We start from the raw sequence: 18,889 nt of genomic DNA, 5'->3' as shown, positions 1-18,889 counted from the left end.
GGTGTATGTTACAACAAAGTACTGAAGAGAATAAATAGAACCTGTTTTGCTTATCAACATCACATTACTACCTGAAGAAGAATATCTGCAAACTTTTATAGATAAGAAAGAGGAATACTTTTTAGCACAAAGCATGTTGGAAAGACAGACTCATGCCCCCCCATCTCAGTAACCACAGTCTATGGACAATACACTAAAAAAATAAAGTGATTTGTTTTCACCACTACCTGTTTTCTAATTTATATCATTATTATTATAAAATAATAAATGCCATTGTTTAGATGCTGGATGGAACATTTGATCCACAGCACTTTTTAATGTTAACATGGTAGTAAACTCTTCTTTAATAATTTTACCTACAGGTGAGCTTATAATAAGGCAGGTAAAATTGATATCTCCTAAACATGCTCAGTTTAGGAGATATTAGCCCTTTTTGATAGCCGGCACATGCGCTCTGAAGGAACGGCATATTCATGCCATTACTTCAGAGCACTGTGCCGTGGCCCGGGACTCCTGCGCGCATGTGCTGGAGTGATGTCATTGCGGCTCAGCCAGTCAGACAGCCAGAGCTCACGAACCCAGAAGGAAGACCGGGTGAGGATGGAAGCCCTGGGGAGCCGTGACAGCACTCCACTGGAGGGCTTTGTTTTAGGGTAAGTCCTTTGTAATGTGCTAGTTTGCAATGCTTTAATGTCTCTTTCTAATAACACCAACAGTGGTTCATATTAAATGATTGATTGGTAACAATTCCAGAGTGCTGAACCTCTAGGAGTCACATTTAAGATTTTTCTTGGCCTCTGCAGGGCAGGCTAATACTGCCTCTTTCATCCTTTGTTCTGCCTTAATATTCTCATCTTGGAGCAGGATAGCATAGCGTTCAGCCTCATCATGACATCATGGCTCTCAAGTTCTTCAGTGGGTTCTGCTTGGGTTCTCTGCACTTTACTTTCTTTTTTTTTTATTTTTATTTGGAACACGCAGAGGCTTCTGGATCTCCTTACTTTTCAAGAATCTGCTCAAATCTGTGTTGGTTATTTTACATGAGGAGGTTGTTGTTTGCCTTTAGGGTTGCTGGTTTGCTCCATGTGCCATAAAGGTTTGTGGAAGGTACTTTGTCCAGATACAGAACCCTCCAAAGTGACCAGCTGGAGCCAGCCTTAAAAAGTTCAGTTTGTTTATATTAATGAGCGTAATTCCTGGGATATTTCTAAAGACATTAATGATGCCATTATCTTTATTCTAGATGACACAAGGGCCTCTGCATTGGATGCAACGGTAGTTTATCATCCTACCTTTATCAACATACATACATTGGGAAGCATAGACCTTCTTGATGTCACACCATGCTTTGAGTTTCTTCAGCAGCAGAACTACCTCCTTGTAACTTTCAACTTTATCTTCAACTACCAGTGGAACCTCTAGGATCTCGTCAATGTGGTGATCTTTAGACATGACAAGTGCAGCCAGAGCAGATCAATCAGCATATCTCTTCTGGGTTACACTGATTGTAAGGCGCCAGCATCCCAAGGACTTTGTTGGGGCAAACAAATGCCCTCCTCTGCACAGGTTTTGAAAAGCACCCTGACCGGTGTTCTAGCACAGCGAACACAGGGAATATGGAAACAGCTCTGCCAGTTCCCAGTGATTCAGCACTGTTTTGGTGATCAGCAAGCTTGCTCACTGCATATGGCTGCCTGTTGTTCTTGCACAGGTTGGTGTGAACAAAGTTGACTATATCCGGAGATATAGGAGCTTTGAACACTGAAGGCATAGTTACTTTTTGTCTGACGTTTCCCCCTTTTTTGGGGTACACCATGGTCAAACAATGAATGCAGGCCATGCTGACCACTGGCTCCAGGCTACTGCTCAATGGTGGCCACAGAGAGAATAGGCAAGGCAATGACAAACATAATATACGTACCTACTCTGTGCAATGTTTTTTGCACAGAGTCGCTCTGATCAGCCTTATCTGGGGTCCCCCCAATGGAACTCTTGACTTCTCCTCTTCTTTGTGTGCCACCATAGCAAGTGACTTGCTATGGGGGGCACTCCTGCAGGCTCGATCCCAAGCCAGGCTTGAATTGTCAAACCCCCGCCCCCCTTTCTCTGCTCACAGTGTGATTGACAACAGTATTAGCCAATGACTCGTACTGCTGCCTCTGTGAGCAGATCGTGAGGAGAGAGCAGCTGCAGACAGGCACAGTGCTGGATCAACATCAGGCTCAGGTAAGTACACAGGCAAATGAGGGGGTGATACAGATACAGGGGCATTTTTTGCCTAAATGCAGGGAATGCAATAATGTACAAAAATGTCTAGCTTCTAGAACAAATGTAAAATGTACTTTTTGTTTATAAAGGTCTAAAGATGTGAAAGAGGGATAGAGGAATTTGGTTCCAAATGAGGGACAGTTGGGAGCTGTGTGATTGTACACGCTGACTATCACTGAATTCTGAGGTACAGTGAAAAGATGTATGCTAAAAGGTGGGTGCTTGGGGTGGAAAAATTAAGTCCTCTGAAATGTTCACTGAAAGAAAAAAGGAGAAAAGAGGACAGGCAGGAGAGCCCTTATATGAAGCAGATTAGTGAAGACAAGTTATATCCGATAAAGAATACTGTGACTTGCATCCGCCAAGGTTGTAGATGACCATGGGATATTGGAAAACCCATTCTTCCATTAAAGCTTGTAGAGAATATATCTGTATCAGTACAGAAGAAAGAGGGGGTCGCTCCTGATGCCTGGTGGGTGGGCAATTCTAGGCCCACGCGAAGGACACCAGAATGATGTATATAACTAGGTGACTGTTTTGTTGTGTGACCAGTTAAAAGAACTGGTGCTGTTTTTACCACACTTCTATTGCTCACTAATAGCACTGAGGCTTTACTGTATATTGTCATCTCTTTTGGAAGGAAGCACACACATGCTGATTTTGTTTAGCCCACGTTAATCTTAATTTGAAGAGAGGCTATTAGATTTGACAATGGCATAAGCAACAACGTTAGAGAATGCCAGACCCTTTGTTACTGCAGTTGGGGTCAGAAAAGCAAATAGTTCATCTCGAGCAGAGTAGCCACTGTTACATATGCTGGTAACTATATCTAAACCCCACCATTCAAAATCCCCATTTACCTGCCCTTTCTTTTTTACCAAATGTACGACCTTCTAGGTTTACTATGTAAAATGCTACATAACAATTAAAGTTGAATTTTAGTAAATTTTATATACAACTATATAGATCAGACCAAAATGAAGGACAAATGAGTAACTTTTTTCGAAATCAGGGACAGTTGGTAGCTATGCAGAGCACAGGTGAAAATAAAGGTATGCATTTAGGAAGTTCCAAAAAAGGTATTGGGGAAAAGGAGGAGTACAGGAGGAGAGGGGGCCTAAAGAACACAACCTACCTCGTCTTGTCTTCTTTTTTACAGAAGTTATTAAAGGGCTTTAATAACTTCTGTAACAAAGAAGACAAGACAAGGTAAGTTGTGTTTTTTAGACCCCAATCACACAATGACATACAATGGCAGGCACTGTGCATTTATGTCCTTTTTTTGTGTTGTTGTGCTTAACACATAGCCAGTTAATTTCAATGACTTGCCCTCTGCACAACAAATGCAGCAAAGTAATTGACGCACCTTTTTAAGCTTCAAGCTTTTTGTGTTTTTCCACACATTTCACGTTAAAAACATGCATCTGCTTTGCAACATTTGGGGTGCATTAGCAATGAATGGCACTGCAAGAACAACATATACAGTTGCAAGAAAAAGTATGTGAACCCCTTGGGATTACGTGGAGTTTTGCATGAATTGGGCATAAAATGTGCTGTGAACGTCATCTAAGTCACAACAATAGAAATACACAGTCTGCTGAACATAATACTACACAAACATTAGATGTTGCCATGGTTTAATTGCACATAATATGTAAACATTCACAGTGCAGGGAGGAAAAAGTATGTGAGGCCCTAGCTTAATGACTTCTCCCAGAGCTAATTGGAGCCAGGAGTGAGCCAACCTTGACTCCAATCAGTGTGATGATATTGGATGTGTTACTGACAGCTGTCCTGCCACACCTGTTTTGGGTTTACTGGTTTCAAGGAGCACTGTCTGATGTGAACCATGCCTCGCAGAAAAGAGCTCTCAGAAGACCTACGATCAAGAATTGTTGACTTGCATGAAGCTGGAAAGGGTTACAAAAGTATCTCCAAAAGCCTTGATGTTCATGTGTCCACGGTAAGACAGACTGTCTACAAATGGAGAAAGTTTAGCACTGTTGCTACTCTCCCTAGGCGCGGTCGTCCTGTAAAAATGACTGCAAGAGAACAGCGCAGAATGCTGCATGAGGTAAAGAAGAATCCCAGAGTGTCAGCTAAAGACTTACAGAAATCTCTGGCACATGCTAACATTTTTGTTGACACATCTACAATAAGGAAAACATTAAACAAGAATGGAGTACAAGGGAGGACACCACGGAGGAAGCCATTGCTGTCCAAAAAGAATATTGCAGCACGTTTGAAGTTTGCAAAAGAGCACCTGGATGTTCCACAGCACTACTGGCAAAATATACTGTGGACAGATGAAACCAAGATTGAGTTGTTTGGGAAGAACACACAACACTATGTGTGGAGAAAAAAAGGCACAGCACACCAACATCAAAACCTCATCCCCACTGTAAAACATGGTGGAGGGAGCATCATGGTTTGGGGCTGCTTTGCTGCCTCAAGGCCTGGACGGATTGTTGTCATTGATGGGAAAATGAATTCCAGAGTTTATCAAGACATTTTTCAGGAAAACGTACGACCATCTGTCCGCCAACTGAAGCTTCGCAGAGGATGGGTGATGCAACAGGACAATGACCAAAAGCATACAAGTAATTCAACAAAACAATGGCTGCAACAGCACAGAATACACCTTCTGGAGTGGCCCAGTCAGAGTCCTGACCTCAACCCGATTGAAATGCTGTGGCATGACCTTAAGAGAGCGATTCACACCAGACATACCAAGAATATTGCTACACTGAAACGGTTTTGTGAAGAGGAGTGGTCCAAAATTACTCCAGATCGTTGTGCAGGTCTGATCTGCAACTACAGGAAACGTTTGGTTGAGGTTATTGCTGCCAAAGGAGGATCAACCAGTTATTAAGTCCAAAGGTTCACATAATGTTTCCTCCCTGCACTGTGAATGTTTACATGTTATGTGCAATTAAACCATGGCAACATCTAATGTTTGTGTAGTATTATGTTCAGCAGACTGTGTTCTTCTATTGTTGTGATTTAGATGACGTTCAGAGCACATTTTATGCCCAATTCATGCAAAACTCCACGTAATCTCAAGGGGTTCACATACTTTTTCTTGCAACTGTATTTTTCACACGTTCACAGGATGCAAATGTAAATGTAGTCTTAGACCTAAAGCAATATTAAAACCCAAAACCAAAAATGTTATATATTGCTGCTTATCAATCATTAGATGTGATGGCTGCATTAGTTTTATTTTTTTATTTATTTTTTTTCTTCCCTCTGCTTTAACCTGGTGATCTGACCAGTAACACACTTTTTGTATTAGAGTGTCCACACTGTGGATAAATGAGCACAGGGGGCACCTTTGGACAGCAGCAGTGTCAGTTTGGGGGGAGGGGAGCTCTAGATGTGCTAGCATATTTAAATACACAAACAAAATAAAGCCAAACTCCAGCTAACATTTTACAAGCACTTACAGAAAACAGCTTTGTTTCTTTTGAGATAAAGGTTTTACATAAATAAAAGGTGAGCATTGTAAGCACCCCTGCCAGTGTTAAACGGTTTGTCTCATCCATGTAATATGCAGGAGAGTTTGTTCTTTTGAAAAACAACAGACTTAATGGCTGAATCACCAGGTGAAAAAAAAAAAAAAGAAAGCCTAAAAATAAAACGAATGCCGCCAGCACATCTAATCAGTAAGCTATAATGTAATAAATGTGTTTTGTGTTTAATACTGCTTTCCATTTGCCTTTCTGTTGAAGTATTTATTCACTTACTTCACTGTGCCACTCACTATGTATAATACAGGGGAGGGATTGCAATACAAACAATGCTGTCAGATACACACTGTGCTGCACAGGGAAGTAGAATGAACTGTGTTTTCCCCTGCATGAATATTTATATCTACAGTACTATACATATGTCTGAATGAATGAAGTCCATACTTTCTTGTGATATACGTTCAGTGATGTTGCCAATCTCTAATATACGGTTAGGCTGTATTCCAATGGATGTTGTGGATCTCTGGTGCATGGTTTAGATACATATTTTATGATGTCACCTGTCTCCGGTGAGTGAATCAGTAGAATCTCAGCCCCAGAAACGTTGCTCCTCTTTATAAATTCTCACATTAACTCGACGTGTTTTATACACATGATTACATGAGAGCAGTGTGGAACTCTCAGATATGTAATGATCCGTTGTTTATTCAGCATCCCTGGCATAGTTCCCCTATGATCAGTCTGTATTACGGCATGCTCCTGTGTAAACACAGTATACTATGACCCATATAACCACAGTTCAGAGGTACTTAGATTTCTAGGACCAAGTGACATTAAACACTGAAAGTGTCAAGCTCTTCATTGCAACCAAAACGTTTATAAATACCTAGCTATACTGGACCCTATTTGTTTATTCGGATGAAGACCCTCAAGAGCTAGTTCTGTCCAGCTCAGTAGTTTGTTTTAAAAAAAGAGCCGGATACATTTCTTAACCACTTGCCTAACGGGCACTTTCACCCCCTTTCTGCCCAGGCCAATTTTCAACTTTCAGTGCTGTTGCACTTTGAATGCGCTGTCATGCAACACTGTACTCAAATGCAATTTGTATCTTTTTTTTTAGACTTATAGAGCTTTCTTTTGGTGGTATTTAATCAACACTGGGTTTTTTTTATTTTTTTGCTAAACGAACAAAAAAAGACTGAAGATTTTGAAAAACTTTTTTTCTTAATTTCTGTTAGAAACGTTTAGCAAATAATTATTTTCTTCTTCACTGATGAGGCTGTACTGATGAGCACTGATAGGCTGCATTGATGGACACTAATGAGGCTGTACTGATAGGTGGTACTGATTGGTTGTATTGATGGGCATTGATAGGGGGCTCTATCAGCTGCACTGATGGGCACTGATAGACAGCACTGATCTGCACTGATTATCAGGGTACTTATTATCAGTGTAAATGTGCCTCTGAGAAATTCCGGTTACCTGCTCTCCTTTCCCCATGCTGTCACAGTGTGTGAGGAAAAGACTGCCGATAACCGGGAACTTGTAAACAACACTGTAATCAGCGATGATTGACCACATCTGATTACATGGTAAAGGGCCACTGTGATTGGAAGGACACAGCAATCACAGAGTGCGCCCCGGAAGAGGGATTCTAGGATGGCAATAGATGCCCTCCCAGAACTAGCCGACCACGCAGTAGCCGTCATTCAGCTATAGCACAGTCGGCAACTGGTTACTGCACAGAATATGACTGGATATTAACATTTACAGGTAATAACACCAACGACTGTTGATCCAGGAATATCCAAATAGCTTCACAGGATCCAGAAGGCTTTTTTTCCCTTGCTGGGGCAAATTGGACCATGCTTGATAGGGTTTTTGGTCTTCCTCTAGGTCAACTGTAGGTATAGATTTTGGTATATAAAGGTTCTATTTGTTTTGTTTTCTTTAGTTGAACTAGATGGACTTGTGTCTTTTTTCAACCTATGTAATTACTGAGGTCTTCTATGGGATGCTTAATTACCTGGTATCCTCTTTCCTTTAGCTTTCCAACCTTACCTTTCCTGGTCTCATACCTCTCTCCTCTCTGTTCCTTTCTTTCTTTGTAGCTGCCCATTCCCCTTACATATATTCCTCAGAATTTGTTGTCCCCAACTCCTTCCTTCACTTATGTAATCCCCTCCTCCCCCACCCCCGCGCTCTCTCATCATGTAAGGCTCACCAATTCAAACATAGGACAATGTAAATTGCACCCCATGGGGGGCTGGAATGTTGTTCTTGTTCCCCACCCCCTCATTCAGTTTAACCTCAGTGTTTGAAAACATTCATATTCCTATTCCAATACAAACTGAATGGTTAACTCTCTGTTCTGCTAAATCTGTACAAGAATTTGCTTGAAGTCCTCCTGAGACATAAACAATTAATTCAAAAAAGATATAGCGTTTTTGAAGGGGAAGATGTAAAGGAAAGTTTGTCTGGAGGGAGATAAAAGTATATATCCAGCCCTGAACTTGTTTTTTCAAGACAGCAAATGGTAAATGGCCAACATGAACATTTTTGGAGGTAGAAACTGTAGCGTGGAACCAGGGGCGGACTGACCATTTGGAAACTCGGGCACTGCCCGAGGGCCCGGGGTCAGTAGGGTGCCCCATGAGATGCCCCTGGTACCTTTTTCATAGGATTTTTTGAGTTTGGGCAAGGACACAGGGGCCCATGATCCCCTATTCCCCGGGGGCCCCATGAGTTGTCAGTCCGCCCCTGGGTGGACCACTTTTTTGCCTCCCAGTTTGAGACTCTAAAGCTTCATCCAGATATGAAGCCTACTCATTCTTGCCAAGGATTGGGTAAATGTGCTTTTAAAATGTAAGAAGGTGGCTTGTGTGGCAGAGAAAAGCCATGTAAAATGGAGGCCTTAAAGCTGAACTCCAGGCAAATCTAAAAGATACAAATTCAAGAAGCTCTGTATTGATTTATACATCATAAAATTTATATATACATTTTTTTTAATACAAACAGTATAAGTACCTAAAATCTGACTTGGTATCAGCCTTTTATAGTTTCTATACAGCAGTGCTGGAGTCTAAGAGGAAAAAACTGCCAATCAGTTCATGTGCTGACAAGCAGCATGATGATAGGGGGAAGGAGCAGAGTGACAAAGATATGAGCTAATCACTGGTCCATTTCTGTTGGCAATGTGTACAGTAACAGACATGAATTGGGTCCAGGAAGACCTGGGCTCCAAGGAAGTGGGTTGAATGAAGCTGGCTGTCAGATGTTATGAAATAATGAAAGAATAGTACCGAGGTGGCACAGCACTGGATTGAAAGTAAACATTGCAGCATGAGCTACTATATTTATTGTATCTTTTAATAGGCTGCCACATTTTCCCTTTTCTTTTTAGCTAGGGTTCTGCTTTAAGTTCTGTTGGCCGCAAGAGCTGATGGTATTGCAGAAAACGGCATTTAGGATCATACCAATAGAATATTTTCTCTCTCTTAGGCCTAGTTCACACTGGCTTTGAAAGCAGGCATTTGAGGGGCGTTTTTAACGCTCCTCAAATGCCTATGGAAATGATACTATAGGCAGCACACAGTGCTGTTCACATCAAAACATGAAGTGTTGGCGTCGCTTCAAAACTGAAGCCTCATGTCGAGTCAGGAGGAGTCTGAAGCCTTTCAACGCCTCCCATTCAGGTCTGTGGTGATGCTCCTCAAACGCACTGGCAGGCATTTACGGGCGTTTGCGGCACGTTAATACCATTAGAGTTCACTATAGGAGTTTGTGGTGCAGTTTTAACGCTTGTAAAATACCTGAAAACCGCCCATAAGGCGTTTAGGGAGCGTTTTTAATGCTTGTAAAATTCCCATACTAAAGCTCATTAACGCCAGTCTAACACCCATACTAATGCTATAGGGACGTTTTTGAAGAGTTAGAAATGTAGTCAAGTGTGAACAAGCCCTTATTCTGATTGTAGATGATAGGATTCCCTGTAATGTAAATTGTCAACATGCAATGAAGTTGTATGCCCAAATCTTAATAGTAATATCAATGGACGGTAGCTGCTAGGGCCCAAAGGCAACAACAGTATCCTCCAGATTTCTCTCAATACTGGCCTCCTTTGATTAGTAGAAAGTGTGCAGGGGTCTGTCATAGCTTGGTAAATGGACCAATCAGAACCTCCATTCTCCTCTATGGAGCAGCAGGTGTAAACGGACATGTGTCCATTTACACCCGCCGACATCCTATCCGATCTACCAAAAAGGGACGGATGGAGATCCAATTCTCCTTCTATCAGACAAAAACGAACAGGCGTTCCGTTTTCATCCGACCGCCCATTGAGGAGAACGAGCAGCTCTATTTTTGCTTTGCTGCAGCGGAATGGACACAGATCTGAGAGCTGTTATCTGCTTGCTCAGCGGGGATCAGTGGAGAGACCCCCCCCGCTGAGCAAGCGGATCCACTAAACAGGTCCACTCCATGTGAAAGGACCCTTATTGTTCCAAGGTGATATTACTTCATATCTACATCATTTCTGACCTCATCCAACCCATTATATTTCTAAAGATTGTATGGTATTCCTCACTGACACTTTTGTCAGTAAGAAAATGGAAAATCGCTACAATGGTTTATCAGAGATGCCAAATTTGTTGGAAAGATTTCAGGAGGACATGGATTTTGTTTCCTTAATTGACATTAAAGCAGTATTAAACCCAAAAGCAAACATTTATTATATTGCAGCACACCAATTCTTAGGTGTGATGGCAGCATTAGTTTTCTTTATAAGGCTTTCTTTCTTCTATTTTCATCTGGTGATGCAACTAGAAAGTCTGTTGATTTTTTAAAAGCCTAAGCTCTTAAGCGGAATGCATCAGTTTACATGGATGAGACAAACCGTTCAACACTGGCAGAGGTGGTTAAAATGATCAGTTTTTATTTGTTCATGTAAAGCATTTATCCCCCAAAAAACTGTTTGCTCCAACTGATTATAAAGTGTGAGCTGGAGTTTGGCTTCAGTTAGTGTATTTAAATCTGCTAATATATTTAACACAAAAATGTTGCTGTCCGCTGTGCCTCCTGCGCTCCTTCAACCAGAGTTGTGTCTCACCTATACAGGAGATTTGTTACTGGCCAGATCACCAGATGAAAATGGGGGAAGTAAAAAAAAGAAAGAAAACTGATACAGCCACCAACACAGCTAATGGTTAGTAAGCTGCAATATATCACATATTTGGTTTTGGGTTTTATACCGCTTTATTAGATAACGAGAAATGATGAAATTCTAAACAATAGAATGAAATCAAAGGAGATAAATTAAGATAAAAGTTGCTCTTGATACTTTTCCAGTGATTTAAAGAAGAAAGAAGAATTTAACAAACAGGCAGAAATCCCAGATGAAAGAAAGGAAATTAAAGCAGACACAAACTCTCACAAAAGAACACTTCTTTTGCAGAACACGAAGTAAAATAGCGAGGTCATCTTATGAAACAAAGTGTCTGTAGATATACCTCAATGGTACGATTTAACTGAAAGCAGAACATAAAAAATGGATTACAATTTAGGTGCCGTTTCAGACAAAGTAAACTAACACCCCGGTCACACCGATCCAACTTCGAAATCGCACGACTTCGGACTTGAGGTGCGACTTGCAAGACACAGATGTCTATGCAAGTTGCACCTAAAGTAGTGTATGCACTACTTTAGAAATCGGTGCGGCGCCGACCAAGTCAGAATCGCACCATTATGACCGCTCTAATGGCAGACAATAGGGTGTGACTTGCCATGTGATTTGCAAGTCACATGGCATGGCAAATCGCACCCAGTGTGACCGGGGTCTTAGGCTATGGTCACAAAGGTGACTAGTGCTGGTGCAAATGACAGCAGCAGGAATTTGCTGATTCCTGCAACTGTTTCAGCCACCTGTAAGCAGCAAGCTGCAGCTTCAATGACAAGTTGGTGGTTAGCTGCAACTATCCGTGGCTGTTCGCCCAGCCAGATATTACCTGCTGTGATCACTGCTGGATGTAGTCATTGAAGTGTATAGGGCTTGGTGGCCACAGATATCTGCTCACAGGTGGCTGAAAGATTCCTGCTGATGTCATTCTCACCTGCGTTAGCCGCCCATGCAAATGTAGCCTAATTCTTTTTGCCCCTGTGTCCTAACTCAAAACACCCCACCCCCACCCTCAACAGATCTGCACTTCCTGAGATATGTCACATAAAGCTTTCCGGGATTTCTTACATTCAGCACTATAAGACTTCTTTTGCATTACACTCTCATAGACTTCTATTGGACCATCAACCCAGCCAGGAGACAGACTTGGACAAGCGCAACCAGGAGAGGGAAACTTGCAGTGCGGGATGTAATCAAACCCCAAAGGTCGCAGGTGATGCATGCGCGGAGGATGAGAGTAGGGCAGCTTAGGTCAGGGCACTGGGGCAAAAAGAATTAAGTGCACTTTGTCTCACAATGTCTCTAAACTTTTTGACAACACAGAAATGTGCAACAGCATATTTGGTTAAAGTGTTTTGATGCACTTTAACTCCAACTTACTATACCAGCCTTTCTCAACCAAGGTTTTGAAGAACCCTAGGATAGTTCCTTGAGCATTGAGTAGATTGACTTACAAAATTACACTGCATTTAGTCTGAATCCTTGACATAATTTTTAGGGCTTAAAATGGTATTAAACCAAAAACCATAAATATAATATATTGCAGCATACCAATCATTAGATGTGGTACACCTTCTGTATTAGAGTGCCTCCCTTCTGGATGAAGGAGCAACAGAAACATCTTTGGACGGCAGCATTGACAGTCTTGGGGACGGGCAATGTTAGACGCACTAGCAGATTTAGATACGCTAGCAGATTTAGATACGCTAACAAATTGAAACCAGACTCCAGCTTTTTTTGCAAGAATGCCATTAACAAGAACCATGGCCCAACATTTGGCCAACAAATCAAGAAAGGCAAGCTAGAAGTATGTGCTGAAAGAGATCTAAAAGTGCTGGATCTGATTATGTATAGTAGCCTCCCTAGCGGTCTGATTATGTCAGTATTTCTGTGCTCAAAGCGGTAAATTTTTTTGCATGGAAATCTGTAGTTTTTTTTAATGTAGGCCTGTAATTTTTAGGAATAACTCACTGAAATCTGTCCGAACAAGAGTCTAGTAAACATCCCGGGTATGTTCAAATTTGAAAAACAAAGTCATAAATTATAATTTAATAAATATTCATAAAAAATAATAATATAATAATAAATTTCATTCAATAATATAATCAAACCAAAAACACTGAAATTTTAAATATAGCGCCAAGTTCGCACATCACTGAGCAAAGTCGCAAAATCGTTTTCAGTGTCTGATGACGAATTTCCCCACGAATCATTATCACTCAATTCTGCAAGTAGTTCTAATTTACTATCGCTGTTCTCTAGCTGGTCTAAAACCGCTTTTGACCTAAAGGGACGCTTTTTGGACGCCATGGACGTTTCTCAGTTTCCAGGCAGAAAGAACAGTAATAATGCAGGCAGGGCACAGGACAAAGCACTAGGGACAAAATGTATGTGAAATGGTTTGATACAGTAATGTTATACTATGTGATTTTAGTGTATTTAGTGAATGTCACTTTTTGACATTTTTAAATTTCCCACCAGTTCCGTCCCCGTACGTCCTGACGTTGCAGGGAACAGAACCCGGAAGACAGATACCGGCATCAGCTGGAGGACACTGCCGGGGACGCTGCAGGGGGGACATCGCGAGAGCGCAGGACAAGGTAAGTGCAGAAGGGATCCCGGAGCAACACTGCATGGTATTCCCGAGTGTAGCTCGGGGTTACCGCTTGTGGTGCTGAAACTTTACCCCGAGCTACACTCGGGGATACCTCCAGGGAGGTTAAGAAAGATTTGAATGAATATCAGTCTGGCTAGATGGTAGCAAATAAAAGGAAGGGGGGGGCTCAATTTGCAGTTCAATTGGTGCAATTCAATTTAGGAGGGATGTGGAATGTCATTTGGAGGATCATTGTTCAAGAGTCTGAGTAGATACCATTGAGTGTATTGAAAGCATTGCATTATAGATTGTTCAGTTTCTACAGGCAAGGTTTGAATGAAGGATTGCCAAGTTTTAGAGAAATTTTGAACCCGTAATTTCCTCATCTTTATGGATAGCATACTGACAGGAATAGTACCAACTGATTGACGGAGGGCCAAAGTGGTACCACTATTCAAAAAAGGGCAGAGACATACACCTGGGAACTACAGACCAATCAGTCTAACATCAATGGTATGTAAACTAATTGAGGGGATGATAAGGGACTGCATCCAAGAATTTGCTGAAGAAAATAGTATAATTAGTAGTAATCAGCATGGATTTACGAAAGGTCGTTCTTGCTAAACCAATCTGTTAATATTCTATTAGGAAGTAAACCATCTAGATAAAGGAACGGCAGTGAATGTGTTGTATCTGGATTTTGCAAAAGCTTACGATACAGCTCCATATAAACATTTAATTCACAAACTAAGATCTAAGGCATGGACCACAGGTTTTGTTTATGGATAGAAAACTGGTTAAAGGGACACGTCCAACGGGTGGTGATAAATAGCGAGTACTCGGACTGGACTGAATTGGTAAGTGGGGTGCCACAAGGCTCTGTCCTGGGGCCAATTCGGTTTATTTTTTTTCATAAATGATATAGAGGTTAGTATAAAGAGCTCAATCTCAGTATTTGCTGATGATACAAAGCTAAGTAGGGCAAATATATCACAAAAAGATATAAAAACTTTACAAGAAGACTTCATTAAAATAATGGGGTGGGCAAATACATGGCAAATGAAGTTTAATGTTGAAAATTGTAAGGTAATGCACTTGGGGGCTAAAAATATGAATGCAAATTACTCGCTAGGAGGAGAACCTCTGGGGGAATCTAGGATGGAAAAATATCTGGGGGTCCTAGTAGAGGACAGGCTCAGAAATGGCATGCAATGCCAAGCTGCAGCAAGCAAAGCATTAGCGTGCATTAAAAAGGGAATTTGCTCAAGAGATAAAACTATAATCATGCCACTTTACAAAACTCTGGTTCGGCCGCATCTGGAGTATGCTGTCCAGTTTTGGTCAACAATCCTCAGGAGAGAGGTGAGGGAACTGGAGAGAGTCCAGAGAAGGGCAGCAAAGTTAATAGAGGACTGGAGGACCTCAGTTTTGAGTTATTTTAAAAAAACTCTTGGGCAGGTATCTTGACAAACACAATATACAGGGATAAGGGCAATGTGTTTGACAAGAACACACACATTCACCCACACAGGTTGAACTGGATGGACTGGTGTCTTTATGCAACCTTACCAACTATATAATGAGGACTCCACCCACTCCATGAGGAAAACGTAGGACAATTTAGCTATGTTTAGAGAGATAGTAGGGGGTTCAAGGTAGATCCATTTGTGTTAAAGAGTTTCCCATGCCACAAGGGATATGATAATAAGGAGTTGCTTGCAGCCCTATTTTAATTCCTGGCAAATGAATTAAGCCAAAAAGAGCCCTTTCCGGCATTAGAGGTAGGTGGTTCAGCAAACACTTTTTAAGCGGTTACAGCAACAATTTTGTTCCTTTTGGGATAAAGGTTTTACATAAATAATTAAAAGCTGACCATTGTGAGCATCCCTGTCAATGTTAAATGGTTTGCCTCAACCCTCTAACTGCTACATTTACAGGATAGCTAATTCTGTTGAAAAACAACAGACTTTCTGATCACATCACCAGGCGAAAAGGAAAGCCTAAAAAAGAAAACGAATGCAGCCAACACATCTAAGAATAGAAATATAATAAATGTTTGTTTTGCGGTTTTTCAATTCTGCCTTAGGGAATGGCTTTAAACAATTACACCTACAGCTCACTTACATAAAAAGGTAGCCTAGAGCTCCACTTGCTAGCTTGATATAAGAATAGAAAATATTACAATACCATATTCCATATTTACCTAAAAATCTCATTTTCATTCATTGTTATACTGGCCAAATATTGAGGCCACCTTTATGTCAAATGCATTCTCATACCAAAAAATAAAATTGAAAAAAAAAAGAAGATATATATATATATATATATATATATATATATATTTATTATCGTCCCAGTCATAACACTTCTAAACATCACACCGCCATTTAATTAATGGGCAACTGTGACACAAAAAACTGACTATATAACAAGCAAAAACAAGTCAAACTGTAGAACACCCAAAAGATGAATTACCAGTTACTAAGCCTTGAAATATCAATATTCTAATTTCTAAATGGCAGATACATACCTTGGGTGGTAAATAGGAGCTGAGAATGTATTTTATCTGTAGTATCTGCAACCATGTACAGTAGAAACAAGATTTTTACTATTAGAGGGTATGTATAGCTCAAATTATTTTTTTGGAGAAAGGGAAGAGTTAGAACCCAGTCTTTTTTGTTAATTACTATCTGTGATCCTTCTAAGTAAATTCACCCTATTTGTCATGGTGGCCCATGTGGATGAGAGAAAGTGATGGGAATTACCAAATTTGAGATCTGTCCCCAGAACAAGGAAATGAGGATCAATCTTTAATCGGGAAACCTGTTTAGTTGACAACGGTTTAAGAAGGGAATCCTGCTCACTTTTTATAGATTTCCTCTCACTTCCTTTTAGGTTTTTGCGGTAGGAGGTAAAGAAAATCTCAACGTGACACAGAAAGCAAAAAAAAAACAAAAAACTAAAGGGTTCCAATCCTTTACTACTCTTTACTACTTAATCTAAAACAAACAAAATGACTGCTATACATACACCAGTCAGTCTTTACTTTATAACCATCCACCTAATACTGAGCAGAACCCCTTTTGCCACCAACCAGCTCTGACTTGTTGAGGCATGGATGCCACTAGACCGACCTCTGTATGCTGTGGTATCTGGCACTAAGCCATCAGTAGCAGATCCTTAAGTCCTGTAAGTTGTGAGGTGAAGCCTACATGGATCGGAATTGTTTTTCTGTCTCATCCCACAGATGCTCGTTTGGACTGAGATCTGGGGAATTTGGAGTCCAAGTCAACACCTCAAACTCATTATTGTGTTCCTCAAACCATTCTTGAACCATTTTGCAGTGTGGCAGGCTACATTATCCTGATGAAACAGGCCACTATCATCAGGAAATACCATTCCATGAAGAGATGTACTTGGTCAGAAACAAAGTTTAGGTAGGTAGTATGTGCCACATTAATGGCAGGACCAAGATTTCCCAGCAGAACACTGCCCAAACTATTACACTGCCTCCCCCAACTTGCCTTCTTCCCATTCTGCATCCTGGTGCCATCTCTACACTATGTACATGAGGAGCATGTACCCAGCTAACCACATGATGTAAGGCATGATGATTTATCAGACCAGGTCACCTTCTTCCATTGCTCCATTGTCCAGTTCTGATGCTCATGTGCCCATTGTAGGCACTTTTGGCTGCGGACACGGATCAGCATGGGCACCTTGACCAGTCTGCAGCTACGCAGCCCCATGCACAAACTGCGATGCCCATTTTTCCTGCTTCCAACAATATCAACTTCAAGGACAGCATGTTTACTCGCTGCCTAATATATACCACCAACTTTCAGATGCCATTGTAACAAGATAATCAATGTTATTTATTTAACCTATCAGTGGTTACAATGTTATAGCTGATGTACAGTATTCTTTATGGTGGTGTATACTTAGTCTGACAATATGGCATTACATATACTTAGATACAAAATACTTATGTAATCCAACATTAATAATGGCATGAGGCTTGTCTTTGACCTACCTGACCAAAGTGCACTGTGATGGGTCGTCTGTCTTCCCTGCTTTTAGGATCCTTCTTCTCAGCTGATGGTGAAGGTGACATTCTAGGAAGAGGTTCTTCAGAAGCAACACTGCATCCATTTTCTGCCAAGTCCTGATTAAAGAACAGGAGTAATAGAAAACGTGATAAGTATTGTGAAACATTGTGTAATTGTTTCCATGTTCATTGTTGATTGCATTTTGTTTCATGAGTCTTTTGTTGAGACCACGTGTAAGAGATCAAATACAGGTGGACACTCTGGTAACCAAAAAAGATGTTTTTGTCAGTGGCCATTGACCAAATGATCCGAAGCCATTTGGCAACCCTGTGTAACTATAACGGACTTTGGTCTTTTGGGGAGGTGTTCCACAGAATTTTAGAGTGTGTCTGTGGGAATTTATGCCCACTGAGCCAAAAAAGCATTTGTGAGGTCAGGTACTGATGTTTGAAGAGAAGACCTGACTTTCAACTGGAATTTCAATTCATCCAAAAGATGTTCAACAGGGTTGATGCTCCTACATACCACCCTTGTCAAACCATGTCTTTAAAGGGCTGGCTTTGTGCACAGGAGCACAGTCATGCTAGAACAGAAAAGGGCCTTCCCCAAAGTACTGCCACAAGGTTGGAAGAACACAAGTGTCTAAAATGTCTTTGTATGCTGGATGACAGTACCCTTCACTGAAAGCACCTCAATAATTTAAACCTAGACAAATAATGTGGATTTCTTTTGTAGAACAGATGACATGAGGTTTCCCTTCCACACACCTGTGGCAACTTACAAATTCTTGTCTGGCATTCCAGAATTATACAGTATATGCTCTATGGAATGTTTTGAATGCTATATGCTGTGAGCAGGAATATGGCAGATCATTTTATTTTTATATTTGAATTTATGGTAGATTCTTATATTTTAGTTTTATATTTTACCATCTTTAATTTTTTTAATTCTACGCTATGCAAATATTGTTACTCACTTTAAGTCCTCTAGATAAAGATTTAATTATAGACTGAACTTAAAGTCTACCTCTATGTTTACATTGCCTTAACCACTTGCCTACCGGGCACTTATACCCTCTTCCTGCCCAGGCCAATTTTCAGCTTTCAGCGCTGTCACACTTTGAATGACAATTGTGCGGTCCTGCAACACTGTACCCATATGAAATTTTTATAATTTGTTTTGAGACAGATAGAGCTTTCTTTTGGTGGTATTTAATCACCTCTGGGTATTTTATTTTTTGCTAAACAAGCCAAAAAGAACTGAATTTGTTTTTAAAAAAACCCGTTATTTCTTAGTTTTTGTTATAAAATTTTGTAAATAAGTGATTTTTCTC

General features: G+C 40.7%; 1 protein-coding gene and 1 pseudogene across 1 annotated transcript in view; both read right to left on the bottom strand.

The window, feature by feature from the left end:
- The window catches only part of DENND1A (DENN domain containing 1A), a gene marked incomplete at its 3' end in the record, with an annotated part of 1,241,355 nt that overhangs the window by 120,920 nt on the left and 1,101,546 nt on the right, over positions 1–18,889 (bottom strand). Inside the window, exon 19 of the mRNA XM_089664905.1 lies at positions 17,541–17,672. Coding sequence (XP_089521031.1) covers positions 17,541–17,672 — 132 coding nt within the window. The remainder of the gene's footprint in view (positions 1–17,540; positions 17,673–18,889) is intronic.
- LOC149474731 (large ribosomal subunit protein uL4B pseudogene) lies at positions 766–1,840 on the bottom strand (annotated as a pseudogene).

The sequence above is a fragment of the Staurois parvus genome, unplaced genomic scaffold, assembly GCF_062004578.1.
Source record: "Staurois parvus isolate SC_StPar_1 unplaced genomic scaffold, SC_StPar_1.0 ptg000002l, whole genome shotgun sequence".
NCBI lineage: Eukaryota > Metazoa > Chordata > Amphibia > Anura > Ranidae > Staurois > Staurois parvus.
The sequence above is the reverse complement of the archived record's forward strand: the minus strand, read 5'-3'. Positions and strand labels throughout refer to the sequence as shown.